This window comes from Protopterus annectens, chromosome 10.part0, assembly GCF_019279795.1.
Source record: "Protopterus annectens isolate FY-2018-M chromosome 10.part0, PAN1.0, whole genome shotgun sequence".
Taxonomy (NCBI): domain Eukaryota; kingdom Metazoa; phylum Chordata; order Ceratodontiformes; family Protopteridae; genus Protopterus; species Protopterus annectens.
Genome location: NC_056744.1, coordinates 401,157,422 through 401,179,795, shown reverse-complemented (window position 1 = coordinate 401,179,795; position 22,374 = coordinate 401,157,422). Strand labels below are relative to the sequence as shown.

General features: G+C 42.1%; 1 protein-coding gene across 1 annotated transcript in view; it reads right to left on the bottom strand.

Annotated features, from left to right (window-relative positions):
• Window positions 1-22,374, bottom strand: part of HMCN1 (hemicentin 1) — a 5,606,893-nt gene that overhangs the window by 2,856,873 nt on the left and 2,727,646 nt on the right. The window contains exon 28 of the mRNA XM_044085314.1: window positions 21,783-21,930. Within this exon, the coding sequence (XP_043941249.1) occupies window positions 21,783-21,930 (148 nt within the window). The remainder of the gene's footprint in view (window positions 1-21,782; window positions 21,931-22,374) is intronic.

Sequence of the window (22,374 nt, the reverse complement as noted above, 5' to 3'; positions counted from 1 at the left end):
TTTTGAGCACTTTTTAGTGTTTGGGCATGCGCTGTGTTTTTATTCTGAAGAAGTCCACACAATGAGCGGACGACAGCGCTAAATCTGTGACAGTAATACATTCAGTGTTCCTTTACCCACAGTGATTGTTTTTTTTTTCCTGCACCCATGTATCTGAAGTTATTGTAAGCCAGGCAGATTGGTGCAGTGAAAATATTCCCCCGACTTTTTCCAGAGGTAAGCAATTGGGTCTTCATTCAGGAGCACTGGTAGGGTTGTCTGGAAAAGAAATCTCTGAAGCTCTGATTACCTGGACCTCCTCTGCCACGGGGAGGGTGTCTTCCAGTAGAGTTCCCCCCTCTGCCCCAGGGGGAGTACTCACCACGTGTGTTGCGAAAAGGTCCTTGGGATCTTATGAACCACATTTTCCCACTCCTCTGATTCCTAGAATAGGATCTTTGAGGAGTAGAAAAAAGGAATGCCCAAGGCAGAAAGGGTCTTTCCATCCTTCTCACACATGGCTAGCATATCTTTAACTTTTGGGCCAAACAAAGAGGATGCGTCAACTGGAGCATTGATGAAGGAAGACGTGAAGGGTTCCGCAGTCATACAAGCACATCCAGGCATGTTGCCTTATGACAACACCTGTACCCGCTGCCCTAGATGTCCCTTTGGCTGCATGGGTGATGAGCCACACGGATGAGTTTGAGAGAGACCCCAGGGTAGCAAGTTGTGAGGCAACTTTGTCCCATACCTTGTCAGATACAGCTCCTGCATGGGTGTCTGAAAGCTCAGTTATCAGATCCTTTTGGAGTTTAGTAAAATGTGCCAAGAAGTTCAAGGAGCTAATAGCAAAGGTCAATGAGGCAAAAACCCGCTTCTCAAATCTGTCCATCATCCTACACTCTCAGTTAGGAGGATGGACAGTAGAATTCTCCTTGGTGAGTTTTCTTGGCGGCTGCCACCACCACCATGGCATCAACTGCTAGACCCTTTGACCAATGAGGCTGATCTTCTGGGGCTGTTAAAATTTTATCTGGCCTCTGGGGAATGGGATCTATGGAATCAGGAGCCTTCCACGCCCTCAGAACAATCAGCTTAATTAGACCGTCTGTGGGTGGGGTCACCCAAAAAGTAGATAGGCGGGTGCAAAAAGTTTGCAAGAACACAGATTCCTCAGAGGATGGGTTTGAGGGCTTCCAATCACTCCTCTGTTTCAGTTTTTTCAGGATGTCTCTAAAGGAGACACCTTCAAGAGATGACCGGGAGAACCTTCCCCTTCATTGTAACTATGTCTTCGGTGACCGATTCTTCTAGAGAAGCGAGGTGCCTCCTCTTGCACGTCCACTTACTGGGTGGGTCCTTGGGGGAAATTCTGAGGAAGACACCATAGAGGGGGGACCCTGAACAGGGGTGTCTTGCAGCATCTGTTGTGCCCACTGTCCAGACGTAGTAGATAGCGACCGCTGCAAACCAGAGGATATGAAAATATGGCACTCTGACGAGGATGGAGGCAGCTGGGAGCCTGCTGAGGCAAAAACTCTCTCCATTTTCTGGAAGGCAGGCCAACCTGAAGAGGGATGGGAGCCTGGAACCAAGAAAGACAACCTCAGAACCAGGGTCACACCTTGCTCCAATGAGCCACCACCCAGAGCAGGAGCCAGGAAAGGGCTTGAAACCATTGTGGTTCAGAGAGTCGAAGATGGCACTGTAGAAACAACTGGAAGCATATTAAGGGTCTTGGAAATGACAGGCAAACCACGGTTATGGGTGTGCAATGGACTTGAAGGAGCCGAAGACAACAGAAATGATCCTGGTGCTGAGGTGAGGTCCACCATCGGCACCGAGGTAGCTGGTACCAGGAACGTCAAAGTGGAGGACTCCAAACCTTGGAAGGAGGTTGAAGCAGGATAAACTGGTGGAGTCTTTGGAGAATAAGCCTCAGCTCCGGGAGGGAGAGAGTTCTGTGTAGGTGCAGGAAGACCCCTTGTTGCCAAAAGCTGGTCCACTAACCACAAGGACCTTTTTAAGCCTAGCCATGCATCCTAAATCTCTGACAAGTTCTGATACCCTTGTTAAGTGTAAGCATGGGCCTGGGAGATGAGCCATTTATCGGTTACCTCTGTCCATTAGAGACATAGGTGCCAAACTAGGGATCAATTTCTGGTTTCCCATCCAATTGTCCACGCTGCACTTGAATTGGGTTAGGGAGGAACTCTGCTTCATGTGACTCTAACTACATCCAATTCGAAGACACTCCTGGAAGAACAGATCAACATTCCCGAAGAGGAGTCAGGCCTATCCATAAAGGGGCTGGGGAGTTGACTCAAGAATGGGTCCATTGAAGGGGAATATCTAGTCCTGGGAAGTATTACTAGTTCGACTCTCGGCACCATAGGTTGCTGTGCAGAAGGGGAAGCCAGAACTGAAAGAGAAGAAAGTGATGCCGGTGCATAAACTAATGTTGGTGTCAAAGAGGTTGAAGGTGCCGAAACAGTGGTTGATGCAGAAGTAGTCTGAATCGGTTCAATAAACATCAGTACCGATGGAGATTTAACCACTGTCATTGGCAAAGATGCCGATTCTGTCAGTTTAGGTACTTTAGCTTTTGGTTCCGAGGAGACAGACAGAACCTGCGACTTATGAGACTTTACCTCATGCGCCAATGTTGAGGATGGCACAGAATGGCTCCTCTTTTTGGTATCTGGCTTAGAAGATTTAGAAGTCTCAGCCTTAGAGAGGGCTTCACTAAAAGAACACTTCAGTAAGCCTTCAAAATGAGTTTCTAATGCCTCTCTGCTAAAGTACAGGCACTAAAGCCCTGACAAATTTTACAAGTAATGTCCAGCTGTGGGGCACCCAAACAGTATATGCAAGAAAGATATTCATCAGAATTGGGAATCTTTCTGCCACAGTCCTGACATTGCTTGAAACTGGATGTCCCTTTTTGTTTTTCTGCCATATTGAGTTCAGACTCACACCCACACAGGCAGAAGGGAGAGAAAAAGAAAGGAGTTTTCTTAGACAAGATTTACTAGCAATGGTATACCACAAATATCCAAAGAGTAAAGAGAGTGAAAGGAAGAAGATACCAATGATGGTATCCAAAGACTACCAAAAGTAGGAAGAGAAAGGGAGGGAAGGCCTGTTACCAACAATGGTAACTAGAAATACTGTTAGGGAAAAGGGGTGGGTAGAAAACAGTAGAAAACAGTCAAACACTCACAAAAGGAACAGTGAGCTATCACAAAAGAGATACAAGAAGCTATTTAGTGAAATCGCTAGATAAAGGCACTAACAAAGTACAAAAAAATAAAGCACTTAGTTGACAGTATCGGCTGATGTGTCCAATTTTCAGAGTGCCAAATGAGATCTGAGGTAATGGGAAGAGGGGTATTGTGGGTTGGGCCTTAGCTCAAGAGTTTTTGCTTGGTGCTAGCTATGTATAATGGCCGAGCCAGTTGGAACCGAACCTATCTGTCAAGAATGAGTGAAGATTGACAACATCAGATGCCTACATCAAGTGTCCACACTCCAGAAGTCTAAACCTTGGGTGTTTGCTGGGACTGTATCTTACCCGAGAAAAAAGGTAGTGGGAGGATCTTTGGTCATCCTCTGTACCAAATCACCACTTTGGACCAATCAGCAACCTCCAGTGTTTCCTGCAGGATTTCTACAGACAGGTTAACACCCTCTGTGGATGTCAGTGAACCAGAATCTGGCTGTGGGTCAGTAATATTTTTCATCAGAAAACTTAATTCCAAGACTTGGTAACAAACGTGCTCAGAGGCTTCTGACCCACTAGTGACCTCCTCCACAGAAGCAAGGGTTATGGGTGAGAAAGTAGTCACACTGGGGATATAAGCAGTGGGCTTGTTTTAAAGAGTACCAACACAGACTTGGTTTACATTAAAAGGGAGACTGGAGAAAAAGAAATATATGCAGTAGTTAGTGTGTGCAGAAACAGACTAGCTAGGAAATATACCAGAAGCTTCTTAAAATAAGCTGTCTTTTGATGCCTTAAGATATTACTTCTGTGAGTAGTGCTGGCCTTTAAACTTATTTCAAGCCATTAAATGCTATTTCTGTAGAGCACTATAATAAAGCAGTTCAGTGGTTGGTCATGTGTATTACTGGCACAGCCATGAACTGTATTTACCGTGACAAATTTAAAGTGAATTTTATTCATAATTCCTGACCACTGTAGCTATAACACAACGCCAGCTAAACATTATAACTTTTGATTTGGAAAAGGTACAAAATACAATTTGATAATCATTTCTTAGAATTGTTGCCTGTATCTCATCAATGGCACTCAAACACATAATGTTTTTCAAATTTCAAATGCACCAGCACGTACAAATGTGATTTTGCACTTTTAACTCTATTTACCAAGATGTAAAGTTATTTTCAAATATTTTGAAGCATGCTTTGGTTTTACTTCTTACAAGTGAAACAATTATTTTACTTGTGTGGTGATTGCACAAAATTGACATGCAACAAAGACTGAAGAAGAGTGTCTTTCCTTACTGCTGTTACACCCTTCTTACTATTTCATTGTCATAACTTATGTTCATATCCTTTATCTTATTTTACTATTATTGTTTATATCTGCATCTTGTACTGCTCATCTGGTACCTTCTCCAGTAAAGTCTGATGTCAGACTTGAACTTCTCCTTTAAAATCTAAATGTCTAAATATCTGGTAGCTGGCTTAGAGGATTAGGGAGCTATTACTGAGCTGTTTCCTGTGGTCTAGTGGTGCAAGGTTTGATTCCCTCAGCCTCCACTGCCCAACTGTGTGACTCTGTGCAAGTCACATAACCAGACACCACTCCCAGGCTGAATCAGAAGGTGCATGGTAATCAGTAAAAACAAATACAAATAAACTAAAATAAAATAAAAATTTCCAAAAGCAACTACAGCAGACCCCACTGAATCTAAGGACTACAAACATATGAACCTCAATCTACTCTTTGATGAAATATCAAAATTCACTTATGACTGTACTATCCTTAAGACTGATAAAGTGGAAAGCCTCCCTAAGGATTATATACCCATTTGGAAAAATGCATAGACCTAGCAATCCCTTCCAAAACCAAATATCAAGGGAAATTCAAAAATAAACCATCTTGGTGGTTCACCATCATAAATAAACTCTACAAGAAAAGAAATAAACTCCTTAAATGATAAAGTAGATCCAAACCTCATTTTCTAAAGGAAAATATAAAAAGGTTAAGAAAAAAAAAAAAAATGAAAAACACTATCGGTTCCACTAAAGGAACCCATGAACATATATACTGGTCCCTGAAGCCAACGATAATTATAAAAAAGAAGTTATGTACTCACCAAAACGTTCCATGTGAGTTGTTCATCTCGCCTTCGTTCTTACTGATGGGATTCGGACTCGGCCAACTGCAATAGCTCATGGTCTTCAACAAGCTCTTGGCCTACTCCCTATCCCATGATGCACTGGTGCTTTCCCCAGATCTTGTTTGCTGCTAGCTAAATAAATTAGGCAGAGTTCTATGCCCATAGACATCCGAACATATTAGACAAAATCAAAATAGGTTTGGTTATCCCAACTTCTCAGTGCCCAAGAAAGGACAGGGGTTGGAGGGAAGGACTTAAGAATGAAGGCGAGATGAATAACTCCATGGAACGTTATGGTGAGTACATAACTTCTTTACGTGAAGCTGTTCTATATCGCCGTTCATTCTTACTGATGGGTTAGCGTCCCAAGCACCATCATTCTCGGGTGGCTCACGGGAGTATATTCCTCAGGACAGTGGAACCAAAGGAGGCCCTGTCCATGGAGGCCCCATCTACTTTGTAATGAGTGATAAATGCATGTGGTGTTGACCATGTAGCTGCAGCGCAAACGGTATCTATAGGCAGCTTAGCTAAAAAGGCTGAAGTGGTCACAGACCTGGTTGAGTGGGCCTTTACCTTTTGTTGTAACGGTGTATGGACTGAATCATAAGTGAAGGAAATGCAATCTGACAACCATTTTGATAATGTTGTTTTCACTACTGGAGCTCCTTTCTTAGTGTCTGAAAAAGAGACAAAAAGCTATTCTGATTTTCTAAAAATCTTTTGCCCTGTCCAGATAAAATCTAAACTGTCTGTGTACATCCAGCTTGTGTAATGTGTTCCAATCTGTTGGTATAGTTGGGAAAAATACAGGCAATTCAATAGATTGATTGAGATTTGATTCTGAACAGACTTTAGGTAAAAAGGAAGGATTTGTCCTGAGGGAGACTCTGTCTTTATGAAAAATTAAATACAGGGGTTTGACAGATAAGGCCTGTAGTTCTGAAACTCTCCTTGCAGAAGTGATGGCCACCAGAAATACGGTTTTCCATGACAAAAACTTCAATTCGCAAGATGAGGCAGGTTCAAAAGGGGGAAGAATGATTCTTGAAATAACAAAATTTAGATTCCATGGGGAAGAAGTGGATTTAATGGGTGGTCTTAAATGTAGAGTACCCTTTAGGAAGGCTTTAGCTAATCTATGTGACATAACATTGTCTCCATGTTCACCTATATGAAAATTTTAAATTGCGGCTAATTGTACCCGAATCATAGCTGCAGCTGCCCCTTCATTAAAAAGCTTAGTCAAGAACTCTAATACGGATGAGATAGATGCAAAATAAGGATCAATTTTATTATGAGATGCCCATATCAAAATGAGGTATAATTTCCTGGTGGTTGGTTTGTGGGAGGATGTTAATATATGCTGAGCTGCTTTTGATAGATTGTGTATCCTGGCTATTGTTGGAATCGGAGCAGCCAAGCTGTCATTTTGAGGGACTGCAGAGCAGGATGAAGAGCCCCTGATGAATGAGTCAGAAGGTCCGGAACTAGGTCCAGAATCCAAGGTTCTTCCAGTAGATGAGGCTGAAGGAAGGGGAACCAAATCAGACAAGGCCAGTATGGAGCAATTAGAATGACTGTCCTTCCCAGAGCACTGGCTTTCTGCAAGACTTTGGATATCAGAGGAAAAAGTGGGAAAGCATAAAGAAGACCCGGGGGCCAATCATGTAGAAGTGCATTCCTTGGGGAATCTCCCAGAGGGGGGATTGGGGCAAAATAGTTGCTGCATTTCGTGTTTGTTGGAGTTGCAACGAGAAAGCACCAAGGCTGGCCCCATCTGTGGAATATCCTTTCCGCTACTTGTTTCTTCAGGAACCACTTGTGAGGCAATAGGATTGCCCTGCTCAGTTTGTCTGCTATCACGCTGGACCTCCCCGGGATATGCATTGCTATCAGAAAGCACTGGGTGGAGGTAGCCCACTGCCACACTTTCAGGGCCTCTCGACATAGGGGGCAAGACTTGGTTCCTCCCTGTTTGTTTATGTACCAGACTACTGACATATTGTCTGTCTGTATTGCAATAGTCCCTAGAGGAAGACAGTCTTAGAAGGACTGCAACACTAGGAGTACTGCTCTCATCTCTAGGACACTGATATGCAGATGAGCCTCATGTTCTTTCCATGTGCCTTGGGCCATTTTTCCCTGATGATGCTTCCCCCACTCTATCAGGAAAGCGTCCGTGGTCACTGTGGCAACTGGAACTGGTAACACAAAGGGACGACCCAGGGTCTCCGATTGTGATGTTAGCCACCACTGAAGATCTTTCTTGCAGGAGTCTTTAATCAGTATCTTGTGGGACACTGGAAGTTCCTGGTAGGTCCACTGAGTGAAGAGGAGCCACTGTAGAATACACATGTGCATCTGGCCTAAAGGGATTGCAATGATAGCTGCCGCCATTGTGCCTAAAAATTTCAGAACTACAGCTGCTGGGACCGTTTGTGCTAAGAGAAGAGTTTGAACCTGTAGCCGAAGGGAGGATACTCTCTCTGTAGGAAGTTTTAGAGTCATAGAGATGGTGTCTAAGTCTCCTCCTATGAATACAGTTACTCTGCGATGGCTCCAAGGTAGACTTTTCCAAATTTATGGTAAATTCCAGCTGGTTGCAAAGGTCCATGGTGGTGTTCCTTGCTAGAATTAGTTGATGCCTGGTGGTGGCGTTAAGGAGCCAGTCATCTAGATATGGAAACACCTGGAATCCCTGTCTTCTCAAGTAAGCTGTGACTACTGCCATGCATTTGGTGAACACTCTGGGGGCTGTAGTGAGACTGAATGGCAGGGCTTGAAACTGATAATGACTGGCTTTCCAGCCAAAAGTGCAAATTACCCATGGATGTTCTGGCCATTTTTATACGGTAGTATGTGTCCTGAATGTCTATCGAGCACATCCAGTTGTCTTTCCCTAAGAACGGGAGTATTGACTGTAGCATGATCATCTGAAACTTTGTCTTTTTTACAGATTTGTTTAATCTGCTGAGATCCAGAATGGGCTTCCAGTCCCCTGTTTTCTTCATAACTAAAAAGAATCTTGAGTATGTTCCAGATCCTACTTGGTCTGCTGGGACTGGTTGGATGACTCCTTTTTCGAGCAATTTTTGAATTTACATAATTGCTTGTTCCCACCACTGGGTGGAACATCCGGGATTCTTCTTACAGGGGGAGGTGGGGTGGAAAAGGGAATGTAGTAGCCTCTGGATATGATGCTTTGTACCCAGCTGTCTTTTGCTATTTTTAGCCAGGCGTCTGGGTACAAAGATAAGTGTCCCCCGATTGCCTCCAGAGCAGGACAGCCGGGCCTCCTTTCAGGAGTGCTGATAGGTCTTCCCACAGAACTGCTCTCTGTCGCCCTGATTCTGCGAACCCCCTCTGCCGCATGGGTGGCATCTCCCATTATTTCCTCCTCCTCTGCCCTGGAGAGGGGTTCACTACATGTGTCCTGAAAGGCTCCTTAGGACTTCCAGAACCACATTTTTCCTCCCTTCTGCCCTTTGGGGTATGGTCTGATAGGGGTGGAAAAATGGACTCTGACGGCAGACAGTCTTTCCTTCCTGTTCAGACCTGGTAAGCATTTCCTTGACTTTCAGAGGGTCAAGCCATCAAAAGGGGAGTTCACAAAGGATGACTTAAAGGGCTCCACAAAGGAACATAAGCACATCCAGGAGTGTATCCTCAGAGCAATTCCTGTACCCGCTGCCCTACTCGTTCCATCAGCTGCATATGAGACCAGACGCATGGAAGAGTTTACCAGGGAATTTAGGGTGGCAAGCTGGGAAGATACCTTGTCTGATACTCCCGCAGCTACTGCACCCTGTAGAGTATCTCCCATCTCCTTCAGGAGATCTTTCTGTAATATGGTGAAGTGTGTAAGGTAGTTGAGTGACCGAAGAGCAAAGGTCGCTGAACTAAAAGGGCGGTTTCCGTATCTGTCCATGATCCTAGAATTCTTATTAGGAGGATGAACAGATGTAGAAGTTTGACATTTCCTTCTTGGTGACCGCTGCCACCACCATGGCATCAACGGGTACTCCTTTAGTTAAGAAAGCTTTATCTTGGTGAGCAGTAATGTACTTATTAGGCCTCCTAGGGACTGGCTCCTTGGTGTCCAGGGACTCCCACGCCTTTTGACAAACCACATCTATCAGTTCATCGAAAGGAAGAGACACCCAAGAGGTGGAGGGTTGAGACTCAAAAACCTTCAGGAAGACTGATTCATAATCAGTAAGGGTGGTGGGCTGCCAGCCACCTCTCTGCTTAAGGATTTCCAGAATATCCCCAAAAGAGATATCTTCAGAGGGGGATCATGGGGACCCTTCTGATTCATCCAAATCAGTGTCAGAGGTGACGGATTCCTGTGGGGAGTCCAGATGCTTCCTCTTACATAACTTATTCCTGGGAATCTCCTCAACGGGAACTTCTGGGGAGGTCTCGGAAGAGCAGTGCTCGCCCAATGGGGCCTCCTGAGGCTGTTGGTCTCTACGCTTCTGTGGAACCTGTGATGTAGAAGTAGACACCGGTGCTTTAGGGGGAAGAGTAGAAGGTTGAGATGGTGTGGTTGTTGGTGAGGACAATACCCTCCTCATAGCATCGAAGGCACCCCGGCTCTGATGCGAAGGAACCCCTGTATCCGAAGAAATGGGACACTCCCTCGACACCATCACCACGGGCTCTGAACCAGAGGTAGGAGCCAAACTCAACCTAGCCGGGGCACCGAGAGGCAAAGTTGGAACCGAAAGGTCAGCACGACTCCCCTCCTCGGACCTGACCGGAGAGTGTCGGCTTCTAGACCTTTCAGTCGGCACCGAAGAAGTCCGAGAAGCCAGAGATGATGGACCCAAAACAGGTGTCTGCTCTGACAGCTTCCCCAACCATCAGCTCCACACACTCTGGCTCAGAACCCTCGAGTCGGGTCGGAGGAGGAATAGATGTAGCGGGGGAGGTCTGCGTCAGTTCCAAAGTGCTGGGAATCGACCCAACAGGAGTCTAGCCAGCGCCAGTGCCTGCAGAAACCTCTGCACCACACGGTCCATGTCTTTATCCAATAAACTTCGAGGACCGAGAAGAAGGGATTGAGGATGCCACAGATTGGAGTATGGGAGATTTTAATGTAGGAGAAATCAGTTCCAAAACCGGGGACCAGCTCCTAAGGGTCACAACTGTCGGCTCTGAAGCTCTTGGAGATGCAGTTGGCCGTTTGTCTCCAGAAGATTTGCTTTTCAACAGTGCTCTACTAGGTTCTGACGAATTAGACCTGGAAGATTTAGAAGATTTAAATGATTTCTCACCTGTACTGCCTTTGTCTAGGTCAGCCTGAAGGGAAGTTTTTAGTAACCCCCTGGCCAAAAGCTTGCTCCTACGCTCATGCAAAACTCTAGAGCTGAAAGACTGACAGATGGAGCAGTCCTCTTGGAGATGTACTTCCCCCAAGCAATAAACACACTCGACATGACCATCTGTTACTGACATCTTTTGAGCACATTTGGGGCACTTTTTAAATCCAGAATTTGATTTTTCTTTTTCTTTCCCCTTTTCTTGGGACATGCTGTAGTTTTGTAATGCAGAAGCTAAGAAAATGCAAAAATACAATGCCCAAAACCAACAACAGGCTTAACACACACCTGTATATATAAATATAGAAATCCTACAGTAGAAAAACTATTCCAAATGCCCTAATATAATAATAGGCTTGGAAACCCAAAACTCTAGTCAACACACCACCATATAAAACCTACAAAGGAAACTTAAGCACTAACACTATTGATTAAATTTTAAAGCAGTTTAACACTCTTTTCGTCTCCCCATTAGAAAAAGGAGAAACTCCAAAAACTTAATATATCACTACCAAGCGGGATGGGGGATGAAAAACTAGGCCTACAAAATGGCTGAAGGAAAACAGCAGCAGAAAATCCTGAATTAGTGCAGACAAAACACTAGATAAGTCACTATATAACACTTTCTACCAAGCTAAACGTTATAACTATAAAAGGAAGAATGTAATACAAGCTATAATAACTAAATAAGAAAATTTCACTGGCCAGACCCTGGTGATGCCCGATCTAGTTGCAGCGGCAAATGAGATCTGGGAAAGCACCAGTGCATCATGGGTTAGGGAGTAGGCCACAAGCTTGTTGAAGACCTCGAGCTATTGCAGTTGGCCGAGTCGGAGCCGAGCCCCATCAGTAAGAATGACCAGCGAGATAGAACAACTTCACATTCTTTCTCTTCCTCCTAACAAACAGTGCCCTACATTGCTTTGAACTTATTCATAATGATACCTCCTACTCCGATTTAAATGACATTGCTTGTATTCTTGCAAATAAAGTTATTTACAACTTCATCCCTAAGACTTCTGTCCAAAGCCCTGAGATACTGAATTCTCTATTATCCCAGTTATCTCTACAGATCATTTACTGAGACTGCTAACCAAGCCCAAAAACATTTTCATCATGGGATCCTAACAATATACTTAGTTATTTAATTTATTAGTGCTAAAGAAGCCTTTGCAAAACCACTTCTTAAACTGTTTAATCTAATTTTAGCAACACATTTAGTCCCTGATGAGTAGCACAATGAAGTGGCAACACCATTCCATAACAGTGGCCTTACAACCAAGCCAGGTAATTACAGACCTATTTGTCTTATAAGTCTCATCTGCACAACCATGGAACATATTATAACTCATAAACTACAATATGACGAATCTTGCTAGACTTGATCCCAGCAGTCTGAATTTGTGAAGGGTGGATCCTGTCAAATGATTCTGGCAAACTTCCTAGAAAGGTTTACGGATGTTGTAGATGCTGTCCATGCAGTACATGCAGCATATTTTGACCTGGTGAAGGCCTTTGACACCGTTTCCTATGCTGGCATCTTACAAAAGCTAAATGCTTTAAAAATTGAACCATATGTGTTAAGATGGACGGGAAGGATTGAGACGTAGTGATAGACTTCGATCTAACAACAACTCTAATAACCATCAACAGGGAAATATGTAGAGTCCAGATCAACTTTTCAAAGGGCTACAAACAACAGGAATTTTTCGGGTGCCCGGAACACACGTAACCAGAAGAACAAGAACAGGAACAATCGTCGGAAGAGATAGTTGAAAGTGAACCTATACAAAGTCCCAAAATGAAACTTTTAACTAATTCAAGGGGAGACTAACATTTATAATTTCTCTACAATACATATAGAACCAAGTTTGATCGAACTATTAGCTTATGGGAACACTTTTGTCCCAAGTAAAAACTTTAATTTAGCTAAAACTTTGATAGACTTGAAATGTTTTGTAAGGAAATTAAATTTACAATTACTTTTCAGTAATGATACTCCTCCTAGGACTGACATATTGAAACCTTTGAGCACTTTTAACCCTCCCTTACACCCATCACTACTTCTTTTTGAGAACATCTGTGAGCTTGACATTAGACATATAGTTCAGACACGTTTACACCAAAAGAAGCATTTTATGTCTAATACTACGAAGGACCAACTAACAGCATTACATACATTGAGTTCTTCACTAGTGCGAGTTATTAAACCAGACAAAGGAGGTGATTTTTGACATTACAGACTATAATAAAAAAATGGCTTTAGTCCTTGATAGTCCAGCTTATGCCAAGTCCTCTCTTAACGAAATTAATGTAACTCAAACTAGGATTAGAGGATACTTTAGGGACTTGTTCATAGGAGCTAAAATAGATTATAACACTTACACTTTTATTGACATTCCATTCCCTAAGACTCCTGTAATGTTCGGCATTCCGAAGATACATAAAAACCAGGAACATCCTCCCATGAGACCCTTGACTGACGGACGTGCTTCTCTGACATACCCATGTGCAAAATTAGTTGATAATATTCTTCAAAAATATCTAAAACTAATACCTCAGGTCTGAAAAGATTCATGGTCATTCCTTAAGAACATCAACAGCTTTAACTTTGATGACAAATTTAACTTTTTAACGGTAGATGTGGTTGATTTATATACTTCCATCCCACAAGTTGAGTGGATAGCGTTAATGTTGACAGACCTAAAAGCTACTAAAGTAGAAATAGACCTTGTAACTGAATTGATTGACATCATCTTATCTTCTATTTTTTTTATTTTTAATAAAGAGTATTATTTACAGAAACAAGGTATTGCAATGGGCTCACCCTGTGGCGCTAGTGTAGCGAATTTATTTGTAGCATATTGGGAGAAAGTTTTTATTTTTAACAACCCAGAAATTATGTCTCGTATTGTTTACTATACGAGATTTCTGGATGATATTTTCATCTTGTTCAATGGTAAAGAGGAAGAAGCAGTTTCTTTGATTGAGCATTTCAACTCTTCCACATATTTTTTTAAATTTACTTACCATTTTGACACTACATGTATAGACTACTTGGATGTAAAATTGAGTAAGGCTTTCAATAGTGGTTTGTTCCTTTCTACCATCTTCAGGAAACCCACTTATTGTAACTCCTTTTTACATTTCACTAGCGCACACCCTTATAAACAGAAGCGGTCCATCGTCAAGGGCCAATTTATAAGAGCTGCAAGAATGTGCTCACTTGATGAGGCTTTTTATGTCGAATGCCACTTACTACGAGAAATGTTTATTAACCAAAGCTATCCTTCATCACTTATCGACGATTTGTTTCAGGAAGTAAAATTTAAACGTAAAAGTGGAATGTATTCTCCTCTTTTATCTCAGTGATACATCACTTCTCCCTCTTGATGTACGCTACTCTGCTGTAAATAATAAAGATTTGACTATTTTTGACCAACAGAGTGCAGATTACATCGAACCAGTTAGACGATATAATATCAGTTTTGTCACCACTTTTAACAAAGATTTTGAACAGATTAGATTCATTCTGTTCAAAAATTGGCACCTTATCAAAGGCAATCAACAGTTGGTAGATAAATTCGGTCCCTTCCCTACTATTGTTTACAAGAAAGGGACTAATCTTAAAATGATATTGGAAAAGAATAATTATTCTGTTTCTACTAGAATTAAGGGTACATTTACTTGTGGCACATGTAAGTGGTGCAGATATATAAAACCTGCAAATTCCTTTGTAGTGAATAATAGAACATTTTTCATTAACCATAAACTTAACTGTGAGTCTAGGTTTATTGTTTATTTAGCTACCTGTGATTGCTGCTCAGTATATTACGTGGGTAAAACTGACTGGAAGCTACGCGGCTATATGAGCATATTTATGCCATAAGGAAAAAAAAAAAGAATGACAACACTTTAGCAAAACATATAGATGCTAATCCAGGTCACAGTTTTCATTTTCAAGCCATCAACCAAATCCCCCCTGATATTAGGGGTGGTCCCTCTTCACTGTTAAAGGTTCGAGAACTAGAGTGGCAACTCACTTTAGACGCTTTTATTTTCCCTGGCCTCAACGAAAACTGTAACATATCTTGTCTTTTAAAATTGAAGAGTTTCTTGAGGTAACCCATCTTGTTTCCCTGTTTACTGTTATGTTGGAAGTCATTTCGTCAATTGGCCATTCATACGTTTTACAAGAATTTTTGATTTTTGATGGCATATGCTAGTTCTAATGGATATGTATATATATTCCATATACTGTATATTTATAGGTAGCTTATATCCCCATATTTATACCTATAGGGACTTGAATATATATATTTATACAGATTTTTCACATTTTTATATATCAACAATTTATTTTTATTTTTTTTTTATAGGTAAAGTATTTGAACTAGAATTACTGTCATTACTTACCTGAGATAGAACTGTTTATTTGAAATGTTCTGAATTTTTGATGTTGACTTTTATATATATATTTTATTTTACTTTGCAATCTAATTAATATTACTACTTAGTATTATAATAAGATTTTTATTTTGATGTTATCACATTGTTAGTTTTAATTATTGCTAAAGGGTTTTAGTATTTCTAGTATTTTTAGTATTTTATGTTTAACTGTAGTTTAGTATTTAGTAGGACAATTTATGTTTACAAACTTGTACCAAAAACATTCTCGTGTTTTTAATCATTGTTAACTGTTTTTGCCTTGCCGTCTTTAACATTTGTCATTGATAGGCAACACAATGTTTATACATACTTGTTAATATTCATGAGGCGTTCTGGTAACGCGATTACGCTAACTACAGTTTAAATTTGGTGCTATCCAATTTTCCTGTTGGTTTCTCTGATGAAGTTACTGTTCATAACAGTAACGAAAACGTTTGTGTTTGTTGAAATAAACTTGCGTTCAGGATTTTTATACTTTGACTGCTGTGGCTGTTTTGGAACTACATTTCTTTGTTTTTTATTAAGATGGATAGCAATATGGCAGAAAGACAAAACACACAGTGTGAATTGCAGGTGCTATATCAGAAAGCATAAAAAGACCTGCAGTATCCCTCAAGGCTCTATGCTGGGACCTCACCTTTTCAACATTTACATCTCAGATCTCCAAGCAGCAAGCCAAGACCTCTGGCTAATAACATTCGCAAATCACTGCTAACTAGGGACTTTTGTTAAGTCACTCTATGACACCCAAACCTGCAAGAATGAATTCTTCCAAGTAAACCCTTAGTGTACTAAAATGGGCTTAAAGTAAAGGCTAAGAAGTGAAGTATTGTCACTTTTGGTAGACAACCTCTTCCTTATTCTACTGTAAACATAACACACACTACAACATGACAATGTAGCCAGGGACCTAGGAATGTGGGTTGATAATGCCCTCTGTTTTCACCAACATAAGACAACAGTTGTCAGGAAATCCTTTAATTTTAAACAGCTAAGTGCTAATGGACTATCACTAAGGCATAAAGGGGGAATCACTCCCTTAAACTCAGCTTTAATCAGCCCAGTTATGGAGTAAAACATCCCCTTCAGGTTGAAAGTCGCTAAACATGTCAAAGATTTAGAAAGACCCCAAAGGTTCCTAACCAAAAAGTTTACTGACTGAAATCCCTGAGCTATCAAGAGAGCTTAAAAGCTTTAGCCATTTATTCACTATCTTATAGGCTTTTAAGGATAGATATCTGCCTTGTTTATTGTGCTATTAGAGACCCAGTTGTCCTGGACCTCATATATATCTGAAAGTCCAATTGTTCCATCAGTACTACAACTAGGGACCAAATTCTCCACCAACACATAAACAAAACATGGTGGAGGGACAATTGTATAACCCAGTACCTCTCAAACCTTTGGAACACAATTCCCCTGCATGTTAATGTCCCTATTAGTTTTTACTTTGATGAGCAGATGGGTATTGCCCTTCTAGAGAAACAGAGATGCAGGAAAATGGAGCGAAATGGCAAGGTATTAGTGGTTATACAACTCAGTGGCATTGGAATATCTACAAATCTGCAAACCATTTCATGCAACATTCTGCAAATGTAAGTTATCTTTCCTGCACAGTTTAACTTATGTTTCTTGTGCACTCCCTTTTTAATTTCTCCAGATCTTTTGAGTTTCTAATACTGTGACAGGAATGGACCCCATTCCTAAGTCAAAGTATGATTAAAGTTCATGAAATTAGTATTGTTTCAGTCTTTGATGTCACGCAGTAACGCTCTTCGCAGCACCCACAATGTGCCCAGTAATGACTCCTTCTGCAATTCGTATGGAGTTACATGTAATGGTAGCATATCTAAATATGATTGTAGACTCTTTTATAAGACCCATTGCTCCTACTACTATTGGAACTATCTGGGTATCTTTCTTCCAAATTGCTCTTATTTCTGCTTGCAAATCCTGATATTTTATAACTTTGTGTCTCTCTGTATGCAGGACACTGTAGTCACTGGGTGTGGCGATTTCAATGATCAATGCTATTTTTGTCTTCTTTTCTTGGACCACTATATCCAGTTTTCTAGCGTCTTATCTTTTGCATTGTTGGTAATGGATGATCCCATGTGATGTAGACTTCGTTTTGTATGATGCTTTGTGGCTCATGTTTCAAGTGTGTCAGCCACTTCAATACCATAATGTTTGCACAATCCCCAGTGCAGCAGTCTTGCCAAATTATTATGCCTTTCAGTATACAGTCCTTCTGCCATTAATTTGTCAGAACCAGCAATGTGCTCTCATGTGTATCTCACCTGATGTTGTACATAACAAGTAGACACTGCACAGATTAATTCAACAGGATGCAGACTGCTATGTTAAACATTAGAAAGAAAAAGCAATATTATAGGTTCATAGGTTCATAGGTAGATACTAGGCTATCTGCCCTAGGGCATTTATAAGCCTAGCCAGAGTGTATTTGGCTTCCGCCTCCCTATTAGATTAGCCTACTGTGCCTCTGTAAAGTAGGTCACAGAAGGTACCCTTTTAAGATTAGTTTACTGTGCCTCTGTCTAGCAGGGACACAGAAGAGATCCCAGGGGTGAATTTGCGATTTCCCATCCACGCGTCCAGATTTTGCTTGAAGAGGGTCAGCGAGGGGCTATGTCTAACATGAATTGGGATTCTATTCCAGAGTGAGGGAGCCTCTGGGAAATGAATCTGTCCCTCCAGCATGTCCTATTTATTTTTGTGCTGAGGTTTAGGTCCCTGGAGCATGTAGCTCTAAGGGACTTGGATTTTTTGAGGTGGAGCATGTCCATTAATTCTGGGTTTGACATGGCTTTGTACGTCAGGCATAGATTGCCTCTGAGTAGGCGGTAAGCAACTGAGTAGAACTGGAGTTTCTTTAGTCGAGCTGCATAGGACATCTGTTTGTAGCCCATGATCCTCTTGGTGAGGTACTTTTGTGGTCTCTCCAGTTGCTGCAGGTGTCGGGTAAGGTACATCCCAAAAGGGGCACTGTATTCAATTATGGGCCTGATGAGTGACGAGCAGAGGGGCACAATGACCTCTCTTGATCTAGATGCGAACCCTTTCGTGATAAGGTGGGCTATATAGAAGGTCTTTCTAACCACTTTGGCAATGTGATTATCAAAGGAGAGATTACTATCTATGTTGGTCCCCAAGTCCCTAATTACTTCTTCCATACTTAATGGATTACCACCTATGTGGTAATTTGTGGGCACCTTGTTTTTCCCAAAGGGGATGACTATGCACTTTTTAGCATTTAGCTTGAGGCCGTGGCTCTGGCACCAAGCATCTGTCTCTGTGAGACCCTTTTGGAGGATGCTTGTGTCAGCTGGAGATTCGATTATGGCCCCCAGTTTGCAGTCATCTGTGAACTTTGTCAGCCATAATCCCCCCGTGTTAGCCTGAACCTCAGAGAAGTATATACTGAACAAGAGAGGTCCCAGAACTGAGCCCTGTGGGACGCCACTTGTAACTGGTTTGGATTCGGACATGGCACCTGTGATTCTGACCATGTGGGTTCTATCTCTGAGACAGTTTGCAACCCATCTTGTGATATATGGGTTGATATTTAAGCTGGTAAGCTTATTTATGATGCCCGAGTGGGGTATTGTGTCGAAGGCCTTTGCGAGGTCCAGGTAGGCTGTGTGGACTATCTTGCCCTCATCTATGGCTTTGGTAACTGTTTCAAAGAAATCAACTAGGTTTAAGAGGCAAGATCTGCCCTTAACAAAGCCGAATTGGGTAGGGTCCAGTGTCTGGAGGCTCCCAATGTCTTTGTTTATGAGTTCCATGATAATACGCTCCATAGCTTTACAGACCAGACTAGTCAGGCTTATGGGGCGATAGTTTCTGGGGTCCATTGTGGCACCACCTTTGTGGAGTGGGACCACTGTAGCTGTATGCCATTCTTTGAGTACATATCCTGTAGTAAGGCTAAGTTTGAACAGTGACTTAATGTGAGGGTTCAGTTCTTCTTGGAGCTCGTGTAAGACACAGCCTGGGACATCGTCCGGTCCCATAGATGCTGTGTTTTTTTGCTTTGAAGATGTCAGGGAGGTTACATTCAGTTGGGATAGGCATTTGCTCCTTTGGGGGGGAAGGGGAGGGAAGTTTGCGCTGAATCTGTCTGCCAGGATGTTAGCTATGTCTGTAGGTTCGGTATATTTTGTACCGTTATGCAACAATTCAGAGCATATCTGGGAGTTTTCGCCCATGTTCCTGACATAACTAAAGAAGGCCTTGTGATTATCTTTAGTGTCTAGGGCAATTTTTCTTTCGAAGATGGTCTTTGATGATTTTATGAGGGATCGAAGTTTCTTGCTAATACTGATCAGAGATGCCTTCCCTTTTTGGGATTTTGCTCTGTCATGTAGTAGCTTCCTCCTTCTGTTGTATAGCTTATTTATGGCCGGGGTCCACCAGACTGGTCTCCTGTTTTTGGAGGAGTGAGTTTTGGTTTTATTTGGGATAGCACGATCCATGCATTCCTGCAGGTGCTCATAGAATGCATTTGTAAAGGATTCTGCGGATTGGGCTTTATTATCCTCTGGCCCAGGGGATTTGAAGGATTCCACCTCAGTCTTGAGAAGTGCAAAGTTGGCTTTTGAGAAATTCTTTACAGTGATTTCCTTGGCTGGGGGTGGGGACGGGATATGGATGTCCAGGGAAATTTGTTTATAGTCTGATCTTACCAATGAGGGGTTTACCTCTGGTGTGGAACATAGAGTCCCCATGTTGGTGATGACCAGGTCCAATATGTTATTCCCCCTTGTGGGAGTGGTGACCAGTTGAGTTTATAAATTTAAGGAACCGTTGGGCAAGGGTGTTTGGGCTTGAGTAGTTTTCCCAGTCAATGCTTGGGTAGTTGAAGTCACCCAATAACATAGTGTTTGGAGAGACCTTCATATTCTCCAGTGTTCTCAGGAATGCCAAGTGGGGTTCCTGTAATAGGGAGGGTGTTCTGTAGCAGGCTACAAACTGAAAGGCAGTTTTGCCCGCTGTTAGTTGCACATGGATGGTTTCTGATGCTTCGTGCAGTGCCACTAACCTGGAGGTGTAGGTATCTTTGATGAATATAGATACTCCCCCTCCTTTTGTGCTTCGGTCCGAGTTTTGGGGCCGAAATTCATGGTATGAGTTATAACCTGGTAGTGCTGGGGTGCACTCAGGAGCCTTGAACCAGGTTTTTGTTACTGCACAGACATCGATTTTCTCCATACTGAGGAGAGCCTCGAGTGCGTGCATCTTGAGGTTTAGACTTCTGGCATTGAGTAGCATTATCTTTAGTTTTTTTATCCTTGGGTTGTCTATGGAGGTGGGTTTGTCCTTTGAGCCTTGCCTAAAAAAGGCACTATGGGGGTGGCAAGAGCCTTGGCCAGTATATGAAAGCCTAAGGGTGACAGGTGCAAGCCGTCCCTAGCGAAGCAACGTGGCTTGTCGAGCATGTCATCCCAGGCTGACAGACACTGGATCCCCTTTGAATGACACCAATACGTCAGCCAATTGTTGAAACTGATCATTTTGTCTTTATACTGTGGCATCATTCTTGGTGAGGGCAAGATGCTACTCAAGGTCAGGGTCATACCAGCCTGGGCTACATGGTCAGAGAGCTCCTCTATGTCACTTTTCATGTAGTCCACGGAGGTACGTCTCAGGTCATTCACACCAGCATGGACAATGATGGAGTCATACTTGTACTTGCTTTGGAGTGACCTGAGTGCTTGTGTTATGTGGCGGATCCTGGCACCCGACAGGCAGCTTACAGTGACCTTCTCCTTGTTCAGTCTGGTAAGCGGGACGTCAGTGTGCCGGACAATAGAGTCCCCTATAACAAGTGTATTTGGTGTGTTGTTCGGCCTTAAGGGTTGTGACTGTGAGGCACACTGGTTTTGTGAGATATGTGATTCATGGGTATTGTTGAGGGGTGGCTGTTGCTTGGATATTCTTTTCAGCATCAAGTATGATACATGGAGTAGCACTCCTAAATTATATTTATTACTGCCATTAAGTTGGGTTTACTATTACCCTTCAGATTTAATTTATACATGTTGGTGTTGTATACTGCATGGTACCTAAAATACTGTCTCCCACTCTCCCTCTTCATACCTACCAAAAACTGCTACGGTTCATCACCAATATACCATTCAGCACTACCAAAGGCATTTTTTTTGTCCAAGAAGGCTGGAAACACTTTGTTCTGCAGTCCTTTTACCAACACATCCAGAGTATCTAGCTCTTTTTTTGTCAGTGGGCCAGTTCATTATTTTGACTGCTCCTTTTACTGGAAAAAGAACATTTAAATTACTTTTCAGTGACTAAAATTCAAGATTGAACCCAGAATACTGGAGGTGTGAGGCAGAGTTTGCAGTTATAATACCTGGATTCAAGGTATGTGCTTGCCCTAAGTACTACATTAAACAGTTAAACTGATAGCTAAGTGAAGAAAATGGACTTAATGCAGACATCTGCACAACAGAATAAGCTCTTCTGAGAATGGGAAACTAGAACAACTGCAGAAAAAAAAAGTTCTGATAGTAGAAACATCACAGATGTGTGTCACACATATAATACTGTGCATTGTCTAACAAAATATGGTAAGGAAGTTTATGGTTTTATTTTTAATGTCAGCAGGACTTACCTACGACATCCAAGTTGTACATTTTCTCTGAACTTCCAGCTACGTTAATCGCTCGGCAGGTGTATTGACCACTGTCTTCTGCAGTAGTCTTGAGCACTTTTAGAAGCTTGCCTTTCTGAGAAATCTGTAGTGTGCTGCCTCCGGTGATCTAAAAAACACAAAGAAACACATGAAGCCTAACATTCTAAGGTTATCTGCCATGATAAACAAGAGTTAGAAATTCAGCCATTAGCATTTCTTACTATCACTGTGTTAAATGATGACTAGCAAATTGTGAAAAGAAACACTGCAGTTCTGGGCAAAAGGTGAAGCAGTAGTAAGAACTCAACATGCTTCTACTCTCAATATGCTTAGCAATAAAATAAGGCAGGGTATACTGTCTTACAGAGCACTGCATATCATGTCTACAGTAAGAACTGATGCGTCTCCTAGGGGTACATTATGGGTGCAAAGCTACAGACATAGATTTGACTCTCATTGCCCATGCTTGCATGCAGTCTAGCTCTGAGCAAGGCATTTAAGTTTAATTATTTTTGTACTCCTAGATCCTTCCTAACAATAAAAAAAAAATAGAAAAAAACTGATGGGCCTA